The following is a 21512-nucleotide window of genomic DNA, read 5'->3' as shown; positions in this document are numbered from 1 at the left end:
TGGCTGGAGCTCCAGCCCAGGCTACTGAACACAACCTGAAGAGAAGTTACTGTCACCAGCTGCAGCCTCTCTCCTCTGAAAGTCACCTCAGGAGCTGCCCTGTGCAGGGAAATGCACAACAGTGGAGCCAAACATCTGCAGAACCTCCTTTCTTGCCACCCGTAAGAACTACACCGTAGCTGTTTTTAGCAGGATAATTTTAACTCCACTGTGGAGCGGTGGCTGAGCTGCTCTGCTCAGACCTTGCCTCTGAGAATTCCACCATGGAATGGTGGAGGCATGGTGTACATACACAGTGTTTGTGCCCCTTCCCTCTGCAGTCCTCCAGGTCTTGTACACAAAAAACAAGTCACATGGCCACAGTTTCACCCCAAAAATTGGAGATAATTTATTAAATTTTATCACTGACTGAAAAAAGTCACTAATGTCTCTTATAATAAGTTAATGTTCTTAACAGAAAAACCCCAAGCCATAATTACTGCATTTGCTCAGACTTAATACATTTACTTTAACAGTACGGTACTCAATAGGTTCCCCTTCACAGAAGGGAGTTTTCAACCACACCGCAAGCTTCTGAATCTTCCCCACTGCTCACTCAAACTCCCTGGATGGCAACTCAGCAGCCCAGCATCCCGCTTCTCTCCTCTGCAGCTCACAGCAAACACCCATCCACCCTCACCTTCACCGCCAGCAATGGCAAGAGGGAGCCGGCAGCAGACAACACGCAGAGCTTTGCAACCACAGCCCAAGGTGTTCTTCAGACGCGCGGCAGGGGCAGAGGGCTCAGCAAGGAGCAGCATGAGACTCCTCTAACCCACAGGGCACTGCGGGGACACGGGCAGGGCAAATACAACACCTGAGAGAGTGCCAGGACTGCGGCTCTCCCAGCGCCGCCTCTGCGGGAGGAACACCGAACGCTGCTCGCTCTGGGGACACTGCATTCATCGTTTCTCCTTGATCCCACAGTCTTTCTGATTCTGTTCTAAGGGCAGGACAACAGAAATGCAAGTCCTTGAACAGAATTAAACTGCTAAAAAAAAAAGTGTCCACAGGGACAGCGCAGAAGTTTTGAGTGTCCCTCCCCTTTCCTACCACCTTACACCGTGCTCACACAGCCCTCCAGTGAGCTCGACTCCCCTGGGGCTTGCCCAGTCAACTCCCACCCTGGCAGACAGAACAGTTTTCACTCACTGTATGTTTCAGCTTCTAAATTATTAGTGCTTATGTAAGGGGACAAACAGTTCTAAAAACTTCCTGCAGCCAAAGCACCCGCAATCCTGGATCCAGGAGTGCAGCCTCCAGGGAGGCTCCCCAGATACAGCGAGTTAAAGCTGCATGACTCCTCCTCCTCCTCCTCCTCCTCCTCGACTAAAGACTCCCTGCAGCCAACACACATGAAAGCTCTGCAAGATTTCCAAGCAGGAGTCAGTGTCCTCAACTAATCTATTCAGAACATTTTTGGGGAAACGATCTTAGCTGTCTGCCTTTCAGGCCTGCTCCCACACCCCCACCCCTGTCACCAATATGCACAAAGAAGTCAGCAACCAAGATTCAGAATTAAAAAAAACCTGTGCACTTGACCAGGCACACTCCCCACTGCCACCAGAAATGCCTCTCCCTTCTCCACTCGCCAGCTGCAGGGAGGGGAACATTCCACACCAGTGCACAGCGGGTCCCTCGCACACCTCAGGAGGCAGCTGCAGCCTTCAGCAAGGGGGTGACAGATCCACGCTCGCAGCAGCTATCATGATGCTATGGAAGCACACAGCTCTTTGGTCATTAACAGCAGTCAAAGCCACCGGCATCACATCTCCAACCTGTAAAAATAAAACTCTCAAGCCAGACAGCTGCCCAAACCTTGCAGAAGCTGGCCCAGCCCACCCATCCACACCACCAGAGAGAGAGAAACCAACAAGCTGGCTTGTTCCTCAGCAACCTCTATCATCCTCCTGCTTCCCCTCTTCATCCTCTTCTGTTTCTGTTTTAATCTGGGCCACCCCGAGCCGGTAGAGAGCATCACGAATTACCACCTCCCCCGGCTGGCAGCTCTGTACGATCTCCTGGATCTGCCGATTCACAATTTCCCTGCTGGTGAGGAAGTCCATGAGGCGGTTGTAGAGGTAATAGTGCGTGGCGTTCTCAAAGGTGATGGGCCTTTGGCGGATGTTGCTCGTTTTGCTGTCGTTGATCGCAGCAATGATGGCACCGTAAGGCTCCAGCTCGCGGCACAGGGAGATGCAGTGGTGCCGGGCCGTTGGATCTCGGTGGCTGTTCTGCTCCGAACCCGTGTGAACAATGCGGCGTGCCGACGACTTGGTGACTGGGTGCTGAACAGAGTGCTCAGCCACAGTCATGTCTACGCTGTAGTGCTGGTCTAGCAGTTCAGGGCAGGACACATACTGGAAGAGAGAGACACACACCAGGTAGAACAAGAAGCAAATTCCTCACAGCCAAGAAGAACAAGACAAAGCTACCATGTGGCTGAACTCCAACCAGCGCTATGACCCCGGACAGAGGCAGGGCTGATTCAGGCTTCCCCTGCACGCCACAAAGGTGGTTCTGTATGCTTCCTCCTCACTCATATGCCCTCAGAGATAATCCCAAGGTACTGTCAACCCCTTCCTCTCCCATTTCTCCAGTAATAGCAGTAGTTTGAGAGAAGTGAGTTGCTGTGTCAAAATAAGCGACATGCCCCAAAGGTCATGATTTGAACTGTTACAACACACCTCCAGCACAGCTCTTCCTATCAAGGAGCAGGAACCTAATACAATGCCCCAAGCAACACATAATGCTTTTTGCTATGCTCAGAAGCTATGCACTGGCAAAGCTGTGAGTCAGGAGACACTTAGCAGGTCAAATTATCTCGAGGCACAATGCAGGTTACATGTATTTTTTTAAATTTTATTCTTATTTTAAATCTCACTTGAAACTTTTCCATATTAGACTGGCATAGCCGAGTGAAAAGGTGAACATTAACTAACCGTTGGAGGATCCATGGGGTCAGAGAAGCAGCCCTGGTTCTTCCCCCACATCTGGGAAGTCAGGCCGGGACAGCAGACATCTGCACACAGTGCCACTGAAGAGGCTGTATCAACAACGTACACTGGAGGCCAGTGACGTGAGGAAACCAACAAGTCCACGTGATCCCGGGCATTTTCTCCTCTGACTATGTACTTCGAGCCACACACAACCTGGAAAGAAAAGGATTAACACCAAACACCACAATAAAACTGAAAAATTATGGAAGAAAAGGTGGTCTTAAAAAAAGTTAAGCTTCCTTTCAGGTATTCCAGACAATACAGTAACCAGACAGTTATTTTCTCTAGAGATATTCTGTTTCCTCCTCATACACATTCACTTTATCTTGTTCAGGAAGAAGTGATTTTCAACTCCATCTCAGCAGCAAGATCAAAACCAGGCTTCAGATCACTAGTTGATCTTGAAATCTCCTGCAGGACTGCTCATACTCCAAGCCCCCGAGGCAGTGCGTTTCATTCCCAAGGCTCAGAGGGGCTCACTCCATTGCTTCTATTTAATGAGGCAGTTCCACACTGGTAAGTCAGATAATAGTGAACAGCAAGGTAAGAAAGAACATTGCTGACTCCAGCCTTCCTTACCTGATGTGGACACACTTTGTAGATTTTCCCTCCTGTGTGATGCGCAGAGGCTTGTGTGATGCTTGTCCCATTCTGTACAAACTCATAGAGTGCCAGGAGGGAGTAGCAGAGCTGGTCCTGGAAAAGATGGGCCCCAGAGAAAGTCTGTATGTGGCTAAAATTAATGGACTCCTCCAGAGAGGGAGAAGGCTGCAGGTAAGGTCTTCCAAATCCTAATTTGCACTTCATCCAATAACTTCCTAATCCTACACTCAGCACTGTGAGGATGACAAGCAATTACACAATGCTGAGCCTGTGACAAGGTAATTACAGGCTTCCTTTCTTCTAGCCCACAAAGGTTCAATTTATTTCACCATGTGTAAATTATCCTGTAATCTGCAGGCACTCACTTCTAACCCACCCCTGCCCTTAGCGCAGTCAGATGAGCAGTTAATTATCTAGGACAGCAAGTGTGAGTGAGGGAAGACAGTGAAGAACAGCTCCACTCCTTCAGGCTTGTATGTGGGCAAACAAGCCATTACCTTTGTATCTGAAGCCTCCCAAGGGATGCCACACTGTGTCAGAAAGCTCTGCAGCTCTTCCTCACTGTAAGAGCTTATCAGCTCAAGCCTGACGATTTCTTCCTGAAGGAGCCTCACCAAGGCACTCCCATTACCTGCAAAGGCAGGAAACAAGTCTTAGACTCATTCTCAGGAAGGGAAGTCACCAAAATAATTTCTTCTGAAGACTACAGACGCAGAGACTGCACAACCAACTGCCAGCAAGGGAAAGCCGTGACTAGTCCTATTTCCCAAGTGTGTCACAGCCCACACTCCCCTCGAACCCTTCGCTAGTGAGGTCACCAGACTGAGCCCAGCAGAGCCGCAGACTCCATGAGCACTTGTCTATCCTGTCTTTTGTAACCTTTAAATGACTGGCTGGACTGACGTGATGATAAACAAGTGACAGAAGAGTGCAGAAAAATGTGACTGCAGCTTTCAGACAGAGCAGCTCCAGGCTCACCCTTCACATCTCCTCCCTGGTTCTTTCTCTGGAGCTCTGCTTCTTGAAAGCCCATGTAGCTCTTCTGCAGCTCAACTCTCTAAAAAAGCTGCAGCCCTGTCTGCAAAGTCTACTCATACACTTGTTAAGCCTGCAAAGCCAGTTTCCTTCTTACACCTAATACCTAAACTGTTAAGTGAACCTGGTGCTAACTATATTTAGCTCTCATACATCTGAGCTTATTCATCTCATGGTTTCTTGTTACATGCAGTCAATGCCCTGGATATACTGAAAGCTGACAACACTGATCAGGACTAGCACATCCATTTCCTAGTCTTTTTCAAGTTCTATAAAACCTCATTCACCCTTCATTGAGATTGTGATATTGAGATACCAAGCACTGCCTGCAGCTTTCACAGTCCGAGTATCAGTCTAACACAAAACAAATAGTGACTGGTGTTCCTGTTATACATGTATTCCTCTTCAGTCAGACCGTATCTCATTTGGGGTGCAGTGCTCTCTTGTCCCCCATGTCTCAAATGCATCAGAGCACACCGGTGCATTGAAGCTTCACTGGTCAGGCCAAAGCTCAAGCTGCTAAGTATCCTGAGAACAGCTGAACTCACCCCAGCATTCTTGCCTTCTCTCAGCAGATATAACTTTTAAAGTCACGCAACCATCAATTCTCACCTCTAACCATCACCAAAAGATGGAAGTCACCGCCACGTAAAGCATAAACTTCACAAGCACAACCTCAGCAGTTACCTGTCACTGGCTGTGCATCCAGGTTCTTGTCCTTCTCAGTATTGATCACCATCGTTCCTCTCATCAGTGGAGGGAAGAACGGAGCAACAATAGAGGCATCAAACTTTGTGATGGGGATGCTAGAAGGAAAAGCCACCTGCTCAATCACCTCTGTCTCCATCGTGGACCAGAAGTCTTCTACATTCACTTCACTCGATGGCAAGAATTCTGGCCAAGTAAACTAGAAAGAGCAGGAAACACACTGGTCAAATACAAGTAACTGTAGTTCATTTGACAGTTGTGTGTCAGCCTCACTCAAAGCACAAGGACTATACCCAGGAGAGTGCTCAGCCCACATATAACAAGATGACTTCAGGCTCCTAGAGTTCCCCACAACCACTTTTCATTGGGTGAGAGTCAAAAACATTTATTTGACATAAAAGCCAGACATGCTGTATACTACCAGTTGGGCTTTTTTCCCCATTAGAGAAGACAGCACCTCAAGGAAACTGCTGCTGGGGAAAAAAAAGAATGCCTTCGTATTAAAGGAAGAAGGCCAGGTTCAGCAACTTTCATCCAAGGTCCCTACCAGAGGCTGCTGGACAAAAGCTGTGGTCCAGGGACAGAGGATCTTGTTTTCCCCAAACTATACATCAACACCTCTAAGAGGAAGTGCAGGCATCACCACTCCAGCCACATCCTCTTGCAAGGCATCAGCAGAAAACTGCTCACAAAGGTCTCATGTAATTATCGTGCATCACGAAGACCAGAGTCAGCAAAAGTCATTATGATCTGCTTTGAACATGAACAGGATGTGAAGTTTGTGAAAAGCCTACCTCTATGTTTTTCAGTGCCAGGACATTTTCCACATTCCTCTGGGCTATTTCCACCTTGGGGGTTATGCCACAGATTCCACAGATCATATCATTGTAATCCCGGACTGTGAGGCACTCAAAGGCCCAGTAGCCATTGCACAACAGTTCCTGGAGCTGAACCTGCTCATCAGGGCTCAGGCTTTTTTCTGAAAAGAGAACATGCCACTGTTATAGCTTTCACTTCCTAAAGTCAGCGGGGAGGTAGAACTCTCCTATGCAGAATAAAACCAAACCTGTCCTCCAGAGAACTGTTACAAAGAACTAGTCACAGAGGTACTGCTGGGTTTAGGAAGTGATTTAACAGAAACATACCACACCAGAAGAGGTGGGTTTTGCCTTTTTATAACCTAACAATCATCAGCTGGTCACAGTTTGGTGTGTTAGGGTAAAAACCAAGAAGGAGAACCCACCAGTTTGCTCCTGAACAGAGTCAAGAATATTGCCAACAGCCACTCTGGGATCCTCTCCAAGTTTAATGTGGTTTCGGATTGCAAACAGAAGATCCAAGCTCACTAGCAACTTGTTACCCACATTGAAAAGGCCTGCAGTTAAAATAAGACAGTTATTGTCTGTAGGGTCCCAGATCTTCCTTACAGAGAAATAGATTCCTTACTGACATGCAAAATACTCATATGAGTATAGTTCAGAGGATAATAGAAACATCCAGATAGTGCTTCTGGGACTGTTCCCTCTGCACATTAGCAAGATTAGCTCCTTTCACAGACTTGCCTTTAAACTAAAAAAGCTACAAGGAACAGCAACCAATCCATTTCCTCAGCTCCACACTGCCTTGCAGGAGGCCCACAGTGACTGCAACTGAGCCTCAGTAGTCAGCCCTGAGGACAGCACTCTGCAGAGATGTCTCTGACTATGATCTCTGGGGCTGCCTTGCAGAACTCAACATCCACCACTTACACAGAGGAGACCACCAGCGAAGCAAGGCACAGTCTTCCTCATCTAATCATTCATACGTGCTTTTCTCACAAATACAGATTTACTTGCAGAATAAGCAGAATAGTGCAAATCAAAAATAATTCCAGTTTAATACACTGGGGCAGGGAACGGGCTTTTCTGTGCAAAGACAATGCCCTGATACAGTCTCAAGGCTTCTGAAGGGTTTAGACTGCAGTCATGCTGTAAGTTGATATGCTTACATTTTTCCTACCTGTGTAAATATCAGTGAAGCTATGGAGGGCCAGACACTGCAGGTTCAAGCACACTTTGACCTGAGCTGTAACCACCTGTAATCTATTAGCTGTCAGCAGCCAGCACTCCTGAGGACCAGCAAGGGAACTGTAACAGACAACAAAAGACAACTCAGAGTCAGGCCAACAGGTTTCAGTCCAGTCCTGTCAATAACTTAAAATGTTCTAGTTGAGATCAGTTCATTAGTATGTCAGTCTAAGCCAGTTCACATCATTTCATGCCAGAAAAAAAAAAAAAGTTACATTTTAGAATGGATTCCCCTGGCAGAGTCAGGTCACTGCTCACATTCTTTTAACAGCACTGCAGGATCTCTCCAGCTCCATACAACGGGCACACAGTACTGGAGAAGTGGAGAAAAATCTGTGGCCCCAGATGCCCTGGGAGAGCATCAGCCCTACTGCTGTGGGGCAACAAATGGTGACGAGTAACACATTCTACCTGACAGCCTGTCCCTGCACACCCATAGATTCAGAAAGGCGTGACCCTCTACAGTACAGCTGCCGAGGAGGAAGTTCAGACAGGAAAATGCCAGTTGTGCCTTAGTGGCAGAAATACAGCTGTCCCCCTGAGAAAACAGGAATCAAAGTCAAAGCTAGCTCCCTCCCACTGCCAGGGGTTTAATTAGAGCCTATGCAGGCACACGCGAGTCCCACTCTCGGAGCACTGCGAAGCAGCCCAGCATCGAAGCAAGGATTTACAACGCACAGGTTGGTAAGTCACAAGGTGAGGGACAGGGTGCAAGATAGTTCTGTTCTGCAAAAATGACTGAGTACAAAAAGTATCCCTGCTGGAAAAATCTCAGTTAGTACTAGCTTGACCAAAGCAAACATCCTTGACTGGTATCAAGAATATCATTTTAGTTGAAGAAACACAACAGCAAACTACACATTTTGCTGTGGAGAACATTTCAGCTCAGGCTTTCAGCAATAAGATGATGTTTGGCAGACTCGGCAAGGAGATATCCTACGGGCTTTTACACAAATCTAGTTAAGGTAATCTAGCCTATATACTGGTAATTTCTGAAAGTCATTCAGGTTTCAATTTGGATATTTGTTCCAGAAAAGGATTCACTCAAGCCCACGCTAAGCCACGAAAAGAACAAAAACATCATAAGCAAAAAGATCCACACAGGAAATATTCAGATCAGGATGAGAGAGAAAAGAGAAATCACATAACGAGTATCTATAATCCCACAATTTTGCCTCTGTCAGCCTCAAAACATCAGACCGGGAAACAAAGAAGGGATGACTAATGAAAAGATTTTGTTTCAAGGGAAAAAAAATTACATCTAGACTTAGCAGTCCCTCTTTGATCAAGCTCTCCTGCTGTACAGAAATGGTAACTACGACAAAACTACACTGCACAGGAGAAACAGAAACAGCCTACCGCGAAGCAGCTAAACCCTTTCCACGCACATGTACCTTATTCAGTGTCACTTACAGCAGCTTCAGTACCAGGGGCTAAAGCAAATAATATTTCAGGCATGCTTGTAACATAGAATATCAGCACGAGGTTGAAAGAGTCACAAGTCTAAAACAGAATCTTACTTCTGTCCCCCTTTGAACAATGGGCTGTTACAGAGGAGGCACTGCGCAGATGGAGACTCATAGTAGTTTGACCAGGAGGTCTGCTCTATGGTGACCGTCTCCTCACTCACGTTGGAGAGGATGAGCCGCGAGCTGTTGAGTTCATGGATGAGCGCGAAGACCTCGGCCAGTTCCGATTCGTTCTCTGGGATCTGCATTACCTTGCGCAGCAACTGCAGGGTGGACTGACGCTGGATCTCTTTCTGGGATGGGGTTAGGGGCTCGCTGGTGTTCAGCACATCAGACTGACCTGGACTGACCTCCTGGAAAGCAAGTAAAACACTCACATATTCAACTAGGCAAGCATGGGGATGAAATATTAAGAAGCCCAAAGAAGTCATAAAACGTAGGAGAAACACAATAACCTTTGTACCCAGTAGACTTGACTTCTACTCCACTGCTCAGTCATTGACTCCAGAGAGTAGCTTCAAGCCTAAGTTACTTCACCAAAAATAGTTTATTACAGCCCAGCCTTTCAGGTACTCCTGTAGCACTGCTAGACCATGACAGATTTGCCATTAAACTGGAGTGTCAGCGCAGGGATTGAGGATCAAGAGGGTGAGGACAACCACCAACAGGTATATAAACACTTCAATAATCCTGGCAATCGTCACTGCCTTTCTCCAGAGGTTATCAGGCACATTCTCCTCTGTAACATGCTCAGACAGCCACGGCAATCTGCACACCTCTCCAGAAGCCAGAGACAAGCACTAAACACAAACTAGGGGCTGTGATATACAGAACACACTAATCAATTACAACTGATCAACTATAGTCCTCAGACACCACCCTCCCAACACACATACACTATCAAGACAAAATGCACAAGCACAGGAGAACCAAGCTCTAGGTGGCTCAGAAGAACAGCAAGAACGCAAACAGGCTAATCTGTTTAATCAAACTCTTCTGCCAACGTTTCAACCTGTCTTTCTGTCTAGTCTAGCAATGAGCTAAATGATCAGTCCAAAGCCCAGAGACAACAACAAACTGTGTGATAGGAATGTTAAACACATCTAGAACCAGAAAATAAAAAACTAAATGAGGAAGAGACAAGCCACAGGCCTCTCAAAATGCAAGCTGAGCTAAGCACACTGCTGTTCCTTACACAGCTGCTTATGTGTGAGTTTCACACAGGCCATTTCAGTTAGTTTGTTTTTTTAAAAAACACTACACAAAGTTATGTTCTTCAAAATAAAAAAGCAACTGGAAGAGTCATATAACCACACGGACTAAAACGTAGTCTGTCTATATGCTGAGTGGGCATTTCAGCTAAGAACAGGACAGGTCCTTTTTTTTTTTTAAAAAAAAACCCAAACCAATTCTTTAAGAAAAAAATCTAATTTTTGAAACTTCAAATGCAAAAAAACACCAAACAAGCAAAACTCAGAATTCATTCTTTATATTCATGTAGAACAGCAGACAACTGAAAAACATCTTTCTACAACAGGAAAAAAAAAATACAACCAGAAATAAATTCAGGCTGGGAGTAAAGTTGCACTACAAACCCCTAAAAACGGGAAGCTCTAATACAAAATGTACTAACTTGACTGACATTAGCCACCAACTGGTCACAAAGCAGGGCATACTTGGGAGTTTATTGATGAAGTCTGAAGTTCAACAGAGCTGATACAACAAGTGTGACTTCAGGGGTGATTTCCCCAGCATGTACCGGCAGGCCGCAAGCATTTTTAAGCTACGGAGCCATCCAGTGGTAGAACTGAGCACACCCGGTCTCGTTTGCAGCCTGAAGCACCACTGTTGCAGGAGCTGGACAGTACAATCATCATCACAAGTATTTTCAGTAGGACATTACTCTATTAGAAAAGCTCATGTTCCCATGGGCGCTTGCAAACTCAGGTACTTCCCTGCCCATCCCACAATAGCTATTTGACAAGACGAAGTATTCTGAACCTTACCAGGGATTTTGCTGTTTTCTCAGCTCTGTCTTTGGCAAGGTTGTATCCGCAGCTTGGACAGATTCGCGGCTTGTGCCTGTTTGTATACACGTAACTACAAGAGGGGTTCTTGCACTTGCCTCTGCCACGTGATGTTGCCAATCCCAAATCCTGAAGGACACAAAAAAGATGTTTGCTGACCTTGACTTTTAGATGACTTAGACTTTTAACAGTTGGACTCGATCTTAAAGGTCCTTTCCAACCTAAATGATTCTATGATTCTATGCCAACCAGATTCTAGAAAAGCCTGCCTGAACATCATACGCTTTTTCCTCACTTTATAACGCCTCGTTTAAAGGTCAAATAGCAGCCTTGTCACTTTGCACAGAATATTTTAACTGGCACTCAAACGTTTTGGGGACAGTTCCAGAGACCACAAACACTCACACATTCAATTCATTCAGAAACCACTGATCCTCCCCTGCTGAACTCAAAGAGGGGATGGGGATTATGCCAGGACATGAAGAAAAATCCAGTTCTTAACAAGGTCCCAAACATGACTGCAACAGAGTACAGTCACCCTGGATTAGGTCAACAGATGACAAAGTACAGACTGTCTCACATTAAATACAAGATACATTTCTGCAAGTCAGTAAAACGGAAGTCACAGAACAGTCTCACCCCAGAGATGACACTCCCCACAGCATAAATCAGACCATCTGAAAAATTCTCACCAAAGTTACAGTGCAGCTGTATTTGTAGGAAGGGAATATGTCTGGTTTGACCTCCACTACTTTAACCTGAGATGCTCTGCTGGTCAAAGCACTGTGGAGCTGGAGATTGAAAGCAGAAAAAACAACATCCATGAGACACTTACTACTGAATACATACATTCTGGAAGCAATACCTATTAGCATTTTTTCTCCCCAATAAATCAATTAATGATCATTTAATATCAGAGGACTACAACACACTGTTTTGCATACTAAGACATTACAATTCAAACAGAAGTATTCCAGCATCTTGGCATACTCAGCCATATTTCACGGGTGAAAGACTCAGTACTCAGCATGTCAGATTATCAAAGCACTAGCAGATCCTCAAAACATCTTCTGGAAGTAGCTGGGAGGTTCTCAGAGCAGCCAGCAGAAGGATCATCCAACAGCATCTCCCAGTTCAGTTCCTACAGTCAGCCATGCAGCATTCATGCTGCTTCTGAGCCTCATCATAAAAACTGTCAGTCACAGATCTCATCATCATCAGGCTGCTACATTTTTATGTTCTATTTCTCACCACTCAGGTCATATCCCTCATCTGGGGAAAAACACACCCAAGAAAATAACATGCAATTGAAGAACAAACCATAGGTACCTTTCGCTCCTCGGCACTTGGTGGCTGCAGAATCGACTGGCCCAACTGTTTCAGCGTACTGGGCTTCAAGCCTGCTGTTCTCACAGGGGAATGCTTGTCTTGAAGGAAGAAAAGGATGCAGCAGGTTAGGTATGAGAAAACAGGTCCTGTTTCATTCTGACATCTTTGGTAAATGCCACCATAGCCACATGAGATTTTTCTTCTGAACTTGAAATGACCAAAGCAGGTGTTTCATGGCCCATTTACCCACACTCTCAGAGAGAAAAAGTGAGTTTTTCCTAGCATAGGTCACCATCTCCCTTCAGACGTATCTTATTATTTGACAGAGACCACCTCAACACTATGAGGAAAGACAGCTACTCCCAAAGCACACCAGAGAATACTGCTTTTACCGGTATTTGCAAAGGCCTGTCTGTTGGGCTGCTCAGTGCTGGTTTCTCTCCCCACGTTGGCTGGTGCAGGCAGAATGGCTCGCATGGGTCTTGCTGCAGCCAGCAAGGAGGGCTTAGGTCTTGGTTTACTCTTTACTTCTTGTCCTTTTTGTGTAGGAGCTGGAGCATCAATTCTGAAAGACAAGAGCTACAACTGGAAAAAAATTCCATCGATTTCCCCCTCAGCCTCAATTTTCTTCTCTTCCCTGGCCTGTGCTTTATTAGCACAATAATCACAGCTAGTGATTACAGGAGTAGAAAGGACGAATAGTGCTAAGGATACATCTGTCCTGTGACTACAATTTAATTGTTACTTAAAAAAAACCCAAACTAGCTCTGATGGACAAACTCTCAAAGGAACAATCCTGAACTGGCACAAAACAGACGGCAAACAGAACAGGTCTTACAGAAAGCACTGCCAACAGCCTTCAATTTCTTGGATTAGTCCCATCGGCACACAACAGACATCACACACTCCCATAACATATGGAAAACTGACTCACCCCATTGGCTTTTTTGCAGAGGCATTTGGACACGGCACGTCAGAAGACGGTGGCATCCCCAGCCCTACACTATCTTTTTCTGTCTGCTCCGAAGAGTCTCCATGCCGCTGGCTCTCTTGACCCAGCATCACTCCAACAGCACTCCCTCTGTCTTCAGCAAGCACACTGTTTGCAAGAATGTGAGCCTCAGAGATGATCACTTCCTCCCACTCCGTCTCCTGCATTTGCCCTCCAACAGGCACAGCATTCAGCAGCTGGCTGACAGCTTCAGAGCTTTCCAAGGCAGACTTGGAGGTACTCTCGCTAACAGCTGCTGATTCTGTGAATACTGACTGTTGACCTCTTTTAGCTGCTGGAGTTTTAAGAGAGGTGCCTGAATTTGGCTCAGATTTGCTTTTTGGTTGCTTTTCCTGGAAACAAAGAGATAGTCACATTTCAGAGTTTTAGGCTTTCGCAGATAAATAAGTTCCCTTCACATATGCCAGGTTTGCCATGGCCTATTTAATGCTGGATCAAAACAGCAAAATCTGAAGTGTTTAAGCAGTGAACTATACGAGAGCAGAAAGACATCATCTCCTATGACAGCAAAGTCCCTGTTAACATTTTATCAGCCTCCTGGCCCTTCGTGTATTATTTTTAGACACTGTTTACTTTGGAAAATCAGTCTTTCTTAAACTCCCTCAAATATCACCATTAGCATCAACATCACAAACTCACCCACCACCCTCTGTAACAAGGACCCACCTCCTACGCTCCCCTTTCAGAGCTTCAGCTCTCTGACGCTGTCTGTTCTTTCAGGAAACAGAGAATTACTTAGGAAGGTTTTCTGACTTTGGGAAAAACATTACCTTCAAGACTAAGGCTACAGAAGCCATGTATTGGGGTCAACAAAGGTAGGATGGAACACGGAGTCGGTAATATGCAAAAAGATAGGAGAAATGGAATCAAGAGTTTCTGGATGACAAGCACATTAATTCTAAGCTCTCTACAGAGTTCATACTCAGAAGGATAATCTAGATTTTTAAAAACAGACTTCTTATAACCTAGTCCCTTTCCCTTCTAAGGAACAGGAAGGTATGTGTATATTTAGTTTCAGTTCTATGGTTAAAAAAACCTGCTGGTGCATGTTTTTCCCAAGGCATGACACCACAAAAACAAGTGGAACTGTTTATGCAAACATGTTCCCAGAAGAGCAGAACAAAACTGAAAAAGACAGAAAGAGAACTCCCTCTAAAACCTTTCAGTTCTAATCAACGTAGGACTTAACAGGAGCAGGCGCTCCATATTCAGGCAGAAATATATTTTTGCAGTTAGCCATTCACCTACTTCAGCAGGTTTACAGAACAGAAGCTAAGATGTCATCATCACTATTTGTCTCCTACCATGTAGGAAGCCCAGCCATCAGCTTGGACACTACAGAGTTTGAAAGCTGCCTAAAACACTTCTTGCCCCTAAATGTTTAATGGATTTCAACACAAAACAAAGGAGGTTCAGAACAAATCCACATAAAGCCACTGAATGCCAATGCAGATTTTCACACTGAGAACATCCTTTAACTTGTGCCTGAGGAGCCTTGTTTCAGACAGAAATTTAATGAACGCACATCTGTTCAGAGCTAATTACCATGACACTGCCAAGGTTTAAGGAGCAAGTTTTGCTGTATACAGCTAGTAGAGATGCCAATAGCTTAAGCAGAGTAGGTATCATGTGGAGAATTCCACTCAAACAAACTTCACAACTCCACCAACACCTGGGAATTTCCTTCCAGCCAAAGGTCAGAACATCGTGAATGATCAGACACGTGGCCATCAGCCAACGATACCCAACAGCACTTCAGCTTCCACTACCTCAACTTTATTAGCTAGCTCCCAAAGGATCATATACCTACTGTAGCTGAGAATTGTTCTCCTTTCCTGTTGAAAAAACAATGTTGCAAGACCACAGAAAACCTCAATTTGTAGAAGAACCTCAAAGGCCGATAAATTACCAGAAAACAAATAGTTCAACCAAATTCCTGAGCTTAGCTAGGACTGCAGCAGGAAGAACAGGCAAATGTCTTCCAGTCACAGGAACTACAATGCAGGCAGAGGGACAGAAGAATGTGTATCCTCTCAACAAGAGAGAGAGATACCAAATTCAGCCCCATCTACTCCAACTGAGTAGATTAGAAGTGGCATCGTTACTCCACGTTTGGCGATTTTGGGTCTGTCTGACCTTGTCCAAGTGTCCTCTGCAATGGTGACCTGCTCCAGCACAAGCACTGGAACACAAGTGCAGAGATCAATTCTGGCATATCTGACCTCCTGTGCTAGATCTACAGGTCTAGAAATATCACAGGCATCCACAAAACCAGCACTTTTTGTCTGAAAATCAGGGAAGGAAAGGCAAATTTACCTTTGGGATCCATTTCCCTCCTAGGAAGTTCCCACATGTGGGGCATTTTGGTGGCTTATGCCTGGTGACGTAAGTGAAGGAACAGCCAGGATTGGTGCAATTTCCATGTCCCCTGCGAGTATAGGTGGTTGTCTGAAACAAGAGTCGTCAAGAATTTCTCTACAGAGCTGAAAAACACAAAGCTGTGCTCGTCGCTCCCTTTTTCCTCGTAAGCACTTTACAAATGTTATTCAGCAAACCACCAGCCCTCTGCTATTATTCCTTTTACTGATCAACCACCACACAGTTGGATCAGAGTGAGTCAGCACCATAACTACTCTGAGTCTAAATGCTCAGTCTACAAAAGAACCTTCAGGATTACCAGAATTTAGATCAAATTGCAGATGAGAGATGAACAATGCATATGACCTACTGGAGAAGCTAATCTTGCATTTACAGTGATGTAACAGTTCTATTATGAATATGAAAAAGTCATACAATGATATAAAAATGATTCAAACAGCAGTCCACAGTGAGGCAAGATGTGATTAATAGACTCATATCAACAGCGCAACAAGACTTGAAGACAAGCACTCAAGATTCAGCAGTAATTTGTTATTGTATGCAGAAGTCAAGTACTCCCTGGTGCTTTACTGTAACTTGCTTTAAACTGCTGTAACACCAGCAGCACCACCAGGCACTTCATAAAAAGATCACTAAAGCAGAACCTGTCATCTTTGCGAGGACAAGTGCATCAACACACTGAGTTTTTGTCAACACAGCACTTCTCAATATTCTGTACTCAACACTCTTGAGGGAGCTGTTGTGCCCTAAGTCCCTCTCTAGGTATGTTTTCTTCTAGACATGCAAGTGCTGCTGTCAAAGAAATGAGACAATTTAAGGTAGGTCCTTCTCAGGAACAAAAACCTGAGGTATCTCCATTCTCTCTAAGGCACCTGGAAGAATATCACACTATGCACCACTATAAGTATCTGCAGTATTCCAGGAGCTGGAAGCATAGAGGACCTGGAAACCAGGATTTGATGCTAGTTTATACAACATAAGGAGCTGCAGGGCTCACTGTACAACGAAGCCCCGCAATGACTACAGAAATACAGGTGGCTGGAGTGGTTAGATTAGAGAAATAACATTATTCCTCCTCATGCAACAGGCCACAAAATCTTTTACACGGGTTCTCAAAACCTTAGGTCACTGCTTCTCTCCTGTCACGTGGCCAAAGCAACAGCCATCCATGAGACTGGGGAGCTCACATTTTCCTGTCACGAGAGCAGATTCTTGCCATTATATATACAAGGCATAAAACCAGGGACAAGAAATACATCAACTGACATGACGACTCCAAATTAGATTATCTTTAAGAACTGAACCATGATCAAACCCTTCCTACTCTAACATCTTTAAGACAAGCATATGGTAATGTATCTATACATTAAAATACCACACAAGACTCTGAATTTCTTACCAATTTAATTGACGCTGGGTTCTCCACAACAGAATGTGCTGGCAAAGGTAACATAATAAACTGTGTAGCGGGTGTGGAGGAGCTACTCTCTTCAGTATCCTAAAAAGAAGTCAAAGGAAAAATACATGCAGAAAACAAGAGACATGATGACCTGTATCCCACCCTCTCATGAACACTACCATTGAACATATGTCTTAAGGACTGATGAGACCAGAAAGTGGGAAAGAAGACTGATCATTTCAAAAGCAATGGCCTTATCAGGTCTACTCTGGAAATTACCAAACTCTTCACAGCTTGAAACTGAAAACAGCAGATCCAATTCTTCACAGAATAAGGTTTTCTATAACCAATCCCTAACACTTCAACTTAAAAGGACTCCCTTCTACCTCTCTGCAATCAAGAAAACAGCTATCAGGAGCAGAGAGGTAACATTTTTTCTCCCCAAAATCTTGTAGTTCAATAGCAGAACCCACCCCAAATATTGTATAAGAAACAGTTAAAAAAACTCAAGCAGTCATCTTAAGACACAAGTGATAGCAGCATATGGCAGAGTCAATCTGCAAGCAGAGACACTGTAATCGCTGAGTTACCAAAGCTGCTGCTTCCCTCACCGCTGAGCGTTAAGCACGCTAGGCAATACAGGATCTCCTGCAGCCACCAAGAATCTTAAGTAAAATGTGTTAAACAGCACTCAAACGTTTCAGGTGAGACTCTGGCAGGAGTCTTGAGTGTCACTAGAAAAACTTACCCTCCCAGTCACCACGGTCACCACAGACACACCATCTGAAACCTGAGGGCGGGCCACGGCGATGCTCCCGTTGGAGATGTCTGTGGAGCTGCTAACTAGAGTCTCTTCAATAACCACCCGAGCTGTCTGATACGGTTGCCCTTCTATTTCCAAAGAAGCCTCATCCAAGAGGATATCTCCAGCCACTTTCTCTGTCATGGCCCCAACATAGTGAGAGAGAACCTCTGATGCAACCACTTCTTCCACAGCATCAGACTGACCAAAGGAAGCAGTCTCTTCTGCTAGCCCTTCGATGGCAATGCACTGCTCAGAAATGCCAACATGGCTCGAGTCCACAGAAAGGATGTTTTGCACAGCATCCCGGGAGACATTTGTGATGTTAGTGGAAGCCGTTAACCCTTCGGACGCTGCCTGACCCTGTGTCACACACAGTTCCAGTGACTGCCTGCTCCTGTCTTCCTGAAGAGTGGTTTTGGGAATAATTATATAATCTGAGCGAGGAAGAATCTTACGGAAACCCGGAATGTCTGGAACTACTGCAGTTCGAGTGGACACCTTGGAGTTCTGTTGGCAAAAACAGATTATGGAATAAATGAATACGAGAAAAGGAAGAGATTCGGTTCTCAAACCTGCTATTTTAGTGCCTAAAGTTCAAGTGGCTTCCTGGGAATTTCTCCACATGACAGAGCCTGCAGAATCCCTCTCAGCCCTGGTGTTCCCATCCACTTTACCATCAATCACCCTGATGACATGACACAAAAATAACTACCATCCCCATCAGTGGGTACTAGACATATCTGTCTTGAATTTCAAAACAGTATCCCTTGACAGAACAGAAGGCAAAAGCAAGATGCAGTGGCCTCGCACACTGCTTCTTTATGGGCTGTCCTAAGCAGAAATACAAACTGGAATCTGCAGTCAAATGCTTCTCCCACATACAATGCTGTGCAAGCAGGTAAGTGCCTCTCTCTCCACGTGGCAATGCACTGCCAGAAAGATGACTTACCGGGTCTAATCCCTCTTTCTCCAGCTTGGCTTTCTCCAAGTAATAGCTTTTTTCAGCCACACTGAGCAACCTCCAGCTCTCACTGATCTTTTTGTTGATTTCAGATTGAGGGAGGTGGGGGAGCTCTTGCTGAACTTTCAAGTAAATATCGTAATAGTAGAGGAGGTAAGCAGATCTGGAATGCAACCAGAAACTGAAATATTAAGGTCATTCTACATAAATTCTTTTGGAAAAAGAAATCTACAAGGTCTACATTTGTCTCAAGGTCAAATGACAAGCATGTTACATTCAATTCTACTTGTAAATGCATTTTTTAACCAAATGAAAACTAATTCTGAGGAAAACCTCTGAAGTAAGGAGAAAGAGCCTAAGGCAAATTATTCTGGGGTATACAAACTTTAGATTGACCAATGGTAGCATCAGTAAAGGATGTCAGAGCAAGCCCAAAGTGTCAAGCTAATGTTTTATACATGATGTTTTACACCACAAAGTGTTCCAAGTGTACTGCAAAGTTCATTCTTATCAGAAACAAGGAAAACTGCTCTCATACCCTACACAGGAGCTAAATGAAAACAGAAGGAACTTACCTAGGCTTTTTGGCTTTTTCTCCATGATCACCAGTACTTTTATATTTCTTTTTCTTCTTAGATGGCACTGGCGATGCGTAAGTGTAAGTGCCCTCTATTTCCTCCATTACCACAGTTACTTCAGTGCCATCGTACGGAGCCTCCATTGCTAAAAATACATTTTTCATGTTATGCACCGATCAAGTTATACAACATTTCTCCCAATGCACAGCTCTTAATCACCTTTGTAAACTGACAGCATCATTGGCACGTATATTTGACTTTAACTAAGATAACTAGTGTTAGCTATTTATCTATTTTTAGAAGAAAATACCTTTATTACTAGGACTTCAATACCACCCATTCAGTGCAGATACACTGCATCTGCACTTAAAAGGTGCCCAGAAAGCTAACTGTGTCCCAGGCTGCATCAAGAGGAGTGTGGCCAGTAGGTTGAGGGAGGGGATTCTCCCCCTCTTCTCCACTCTCATGAGACATCCCCTGCAGTGCTGTGTCCAGATCTGGGGGCACCAACATCAGAAGGACACGGACCTGCTCAAGCGGGTCCAGAGGAGGCCACGAAGATGATCGGGGGCTGGAGCACCTCCCCTGTGAGGACAGGCTGAGAGAGTTGGGGGTGTTCAGCCTGGAGAAGAGAAGGCTCCAGGGAGACCTTAGAGCGGCCTCCCAGGACTTAAAGGGGGCTACAGGAAAGGGGGGAGGGACTCTTTATCAGGGGGTGTAGGGATAGCATGAAGGGTAACGGTTTTAAACTGAAAGAGGGCAGATGGAGATTAGATATGAGGAAGAAGTTGTTGACTGTGAGGGTGGTGAGACACTGGCACAGGCTGCCCAGAGAAGCTGTGGCTGCCCCCTCCCTGGAAGGGTTCAAGGCCAGGTTGGACAGGGCTGTGAGCAACCTGGGCTAGTGGAAGGTGTCCCTGCCCATGGCAGGGGGGTTGGAACTGGATGATCTTTAAGGTCTTTTCCAGCCCAAACTGTTCTATGACTCTATGCACTCCCCAGGAACCTCTTGGATAAGCCTTGTAATCTAGAACGAGCCTTACACCCAGCAAACAGGTGTCCAGCTACAAGATACTGCAGCCACACTCACAAGAGCAAGGCCAGAGGCTGAATAAGCAAAGAAGCCTCACAATCCTTTTACCCACCAGGTCTCCAGGGCTCCTCGCTTAACACTGATGACAGCCTCCGGGACGCTGGGAGGCAGAGAGGATACGAGAAGCCTCAGGAAATAAAGGGCAACACTACCTGGGCTCAGGTGGAGTCCACGCACGACCCGCACGTCGGCCCGCGCAGTCACTAATCCCGGGCAAGCCAAAGCCCGTTAAACCACGGTCCCATCTCCACCACTGCGCCCGAGGCAAAGAGGAGCGGCGAAGGCCCCTTCGGCCCTGGTGAACCTTCCCCCCGGCCCCCTCCCAGGTGCCCCCCGAGGAAAGGTCTTGGCGCCTCGGCCACTCACTGGGCAGCACCGGGGAGGAGCGGTCGGACAGGCAGCGAGCTGTGGTCACGTCCCAGCCGGGGCGCAGCGGCGCGGAGGAGGCAGCGCCGGAGCTACGGGCCAGCCGCATAGAGGAGAGCGGGCGGACGGGCTAGGCGGGGCGGGCCGCCCCGGCATGCTGGGCCGGCTGCCAGACCGGGCCCAGGCCGTGGGGCGGGGCGGAGCGGAGCGGGACAGCACCGGACCCTGCACCTCGGCGGCCCCTCGCCGCCACCGGAAGCACTGGCGGCAACAGCATCCGGGTCACGGCGTGACGGCTGGAGGGGCGGGGCCACGCGGGGGGAAGCGGCTGGCGAGGCGCGGCGGGGTGGGACGGTGGCCGGGAGGGGTCAGTTTTCCTGCGTGCGCGCGGCCTCCCCTCGCGTTGAGGCGGGAAGGAGCGCGGCGGGGAGGACGGTGCGCGCGCGGCCCCGTTCCCGCCAGTTCTCCTGAGGGCGGTGCGGGCGGCGGGAGCCGCTCACACAGCCGGTCACACAGTGGTCACACAGTGGTCACACAGCTGCTCACACAGCCGGTCACGCGGCACAATTAGAGCGCAATTAGCAAAGGGCTCAGGCCTCTGGAAGCGCTGAGTGCGCTCTGCAGAAGTAGCGCCATATTCTTGC

General features: G+C 46.4%; 1 protein-coding gene across 6 annotated transcripts; it reads right to left on the bottom strand.

The window, feature by feature from the left end:
• Positions 1 to 358: 358 nt before the first annotated feature.
• Positions 359 to 21118, bottom strand: HMGXB3 (HMG-box containing 3). 6 transcript variants are annotated; one of them, XR_012624961.1, is made up of 21 exons: positions 20869 to 21118; positions 19407 to 19554; positions 18820 to 19012; positions 17814 to 18377; positions 17066 to 17164; positions 15604 to 15735; positions 13210 to 13619; positions 12668 to 12840; positions 12276 to 12373; positions 11639 to 11737; positions 10926 to 11075; positions 8971 to 9272; positions 7383 to 7510; positions 6628 to 6759; positions 6179 to 6363; positions 5364 to 5583; positions 4139 to 4272; positions 3618 to 3734; positions 2982 to 3191; positions 1569 to 2399; positions 359 to 982 (listed from the first exon to the last, which is right to left on the bottom strand). XR_012624961.1 is itself a non-coding variant. In XM_074838191.1 (20 exons), exons 1-20 carry the CDS (start codon positions 20975 to 20977, stop codon positions 1929 to 1931), a joined length of 4074 nt encoding a protein of 1357 aa, XP_074694292.1. In that variant the 5' UTR covers positions 20978 to 21118; the 3' UTR covers positions 359 to 1928. The 6 variants fall into 6 exon arrangements, 4 of the variants coding, with proteins under 4 accessions (XP_074694292.1, XP_074694293.1, XP_074694294.1 ...); XR_012624962.1 differs by having other exon boundaries at positions 1686 to 2399; XM_074838191.1 differs by having other exon boundaries at positions 359 to 2399.
• Positions 21119 to 21512: the final 394 nt, after the last annotated feature.

This window comes from Strix aluco, chromosome 13 (assembly GCF_031877795.1).
Source record: "Strix aluco isolate bStrAlu1 chromosome 13, bStrAlu1.hap1, whole genome shotgun sequence".
NCBI lineage: Eukaryota > Metazoa > Chordata > Aves > Strigiformes > Strigidae > Strix > Strix aluco.
The sequence above is the reverse complement of the archived record's forward strand: the minus strand, read 5'-3'. Positions and strand labels throughout refer to the sequence as shown.

What these genes read in the sequence shown, in the direction of transcription:
- HMGXB3 (XM_074838191.1), bottom strand. Translation starts at nt 20,977, where the DNA reads ATGCGGCTGGCCCGTAGCTCCGGCGCTGCCTCCTCCGCGCCGCTGCGC. An exon ending in AGAAAACAGCAAAATCCCTG is followed by an intron (nt 9,273 to 10,925) that starts GTAAGGTTCAGA and finishes CTTGCTTTCCAG; the next exon opens with GAGGTCAGTCCAGGTCAGTC. An exon ending in GGGAGGCTTCAGATACAAAG is followed by an intron (nt 3,735 to 4,138) that starts GTAATGGCTTGT and finishes CATCTTTTCCAG; the next exon opens with GACCAGCTCTGCTACTCCCT.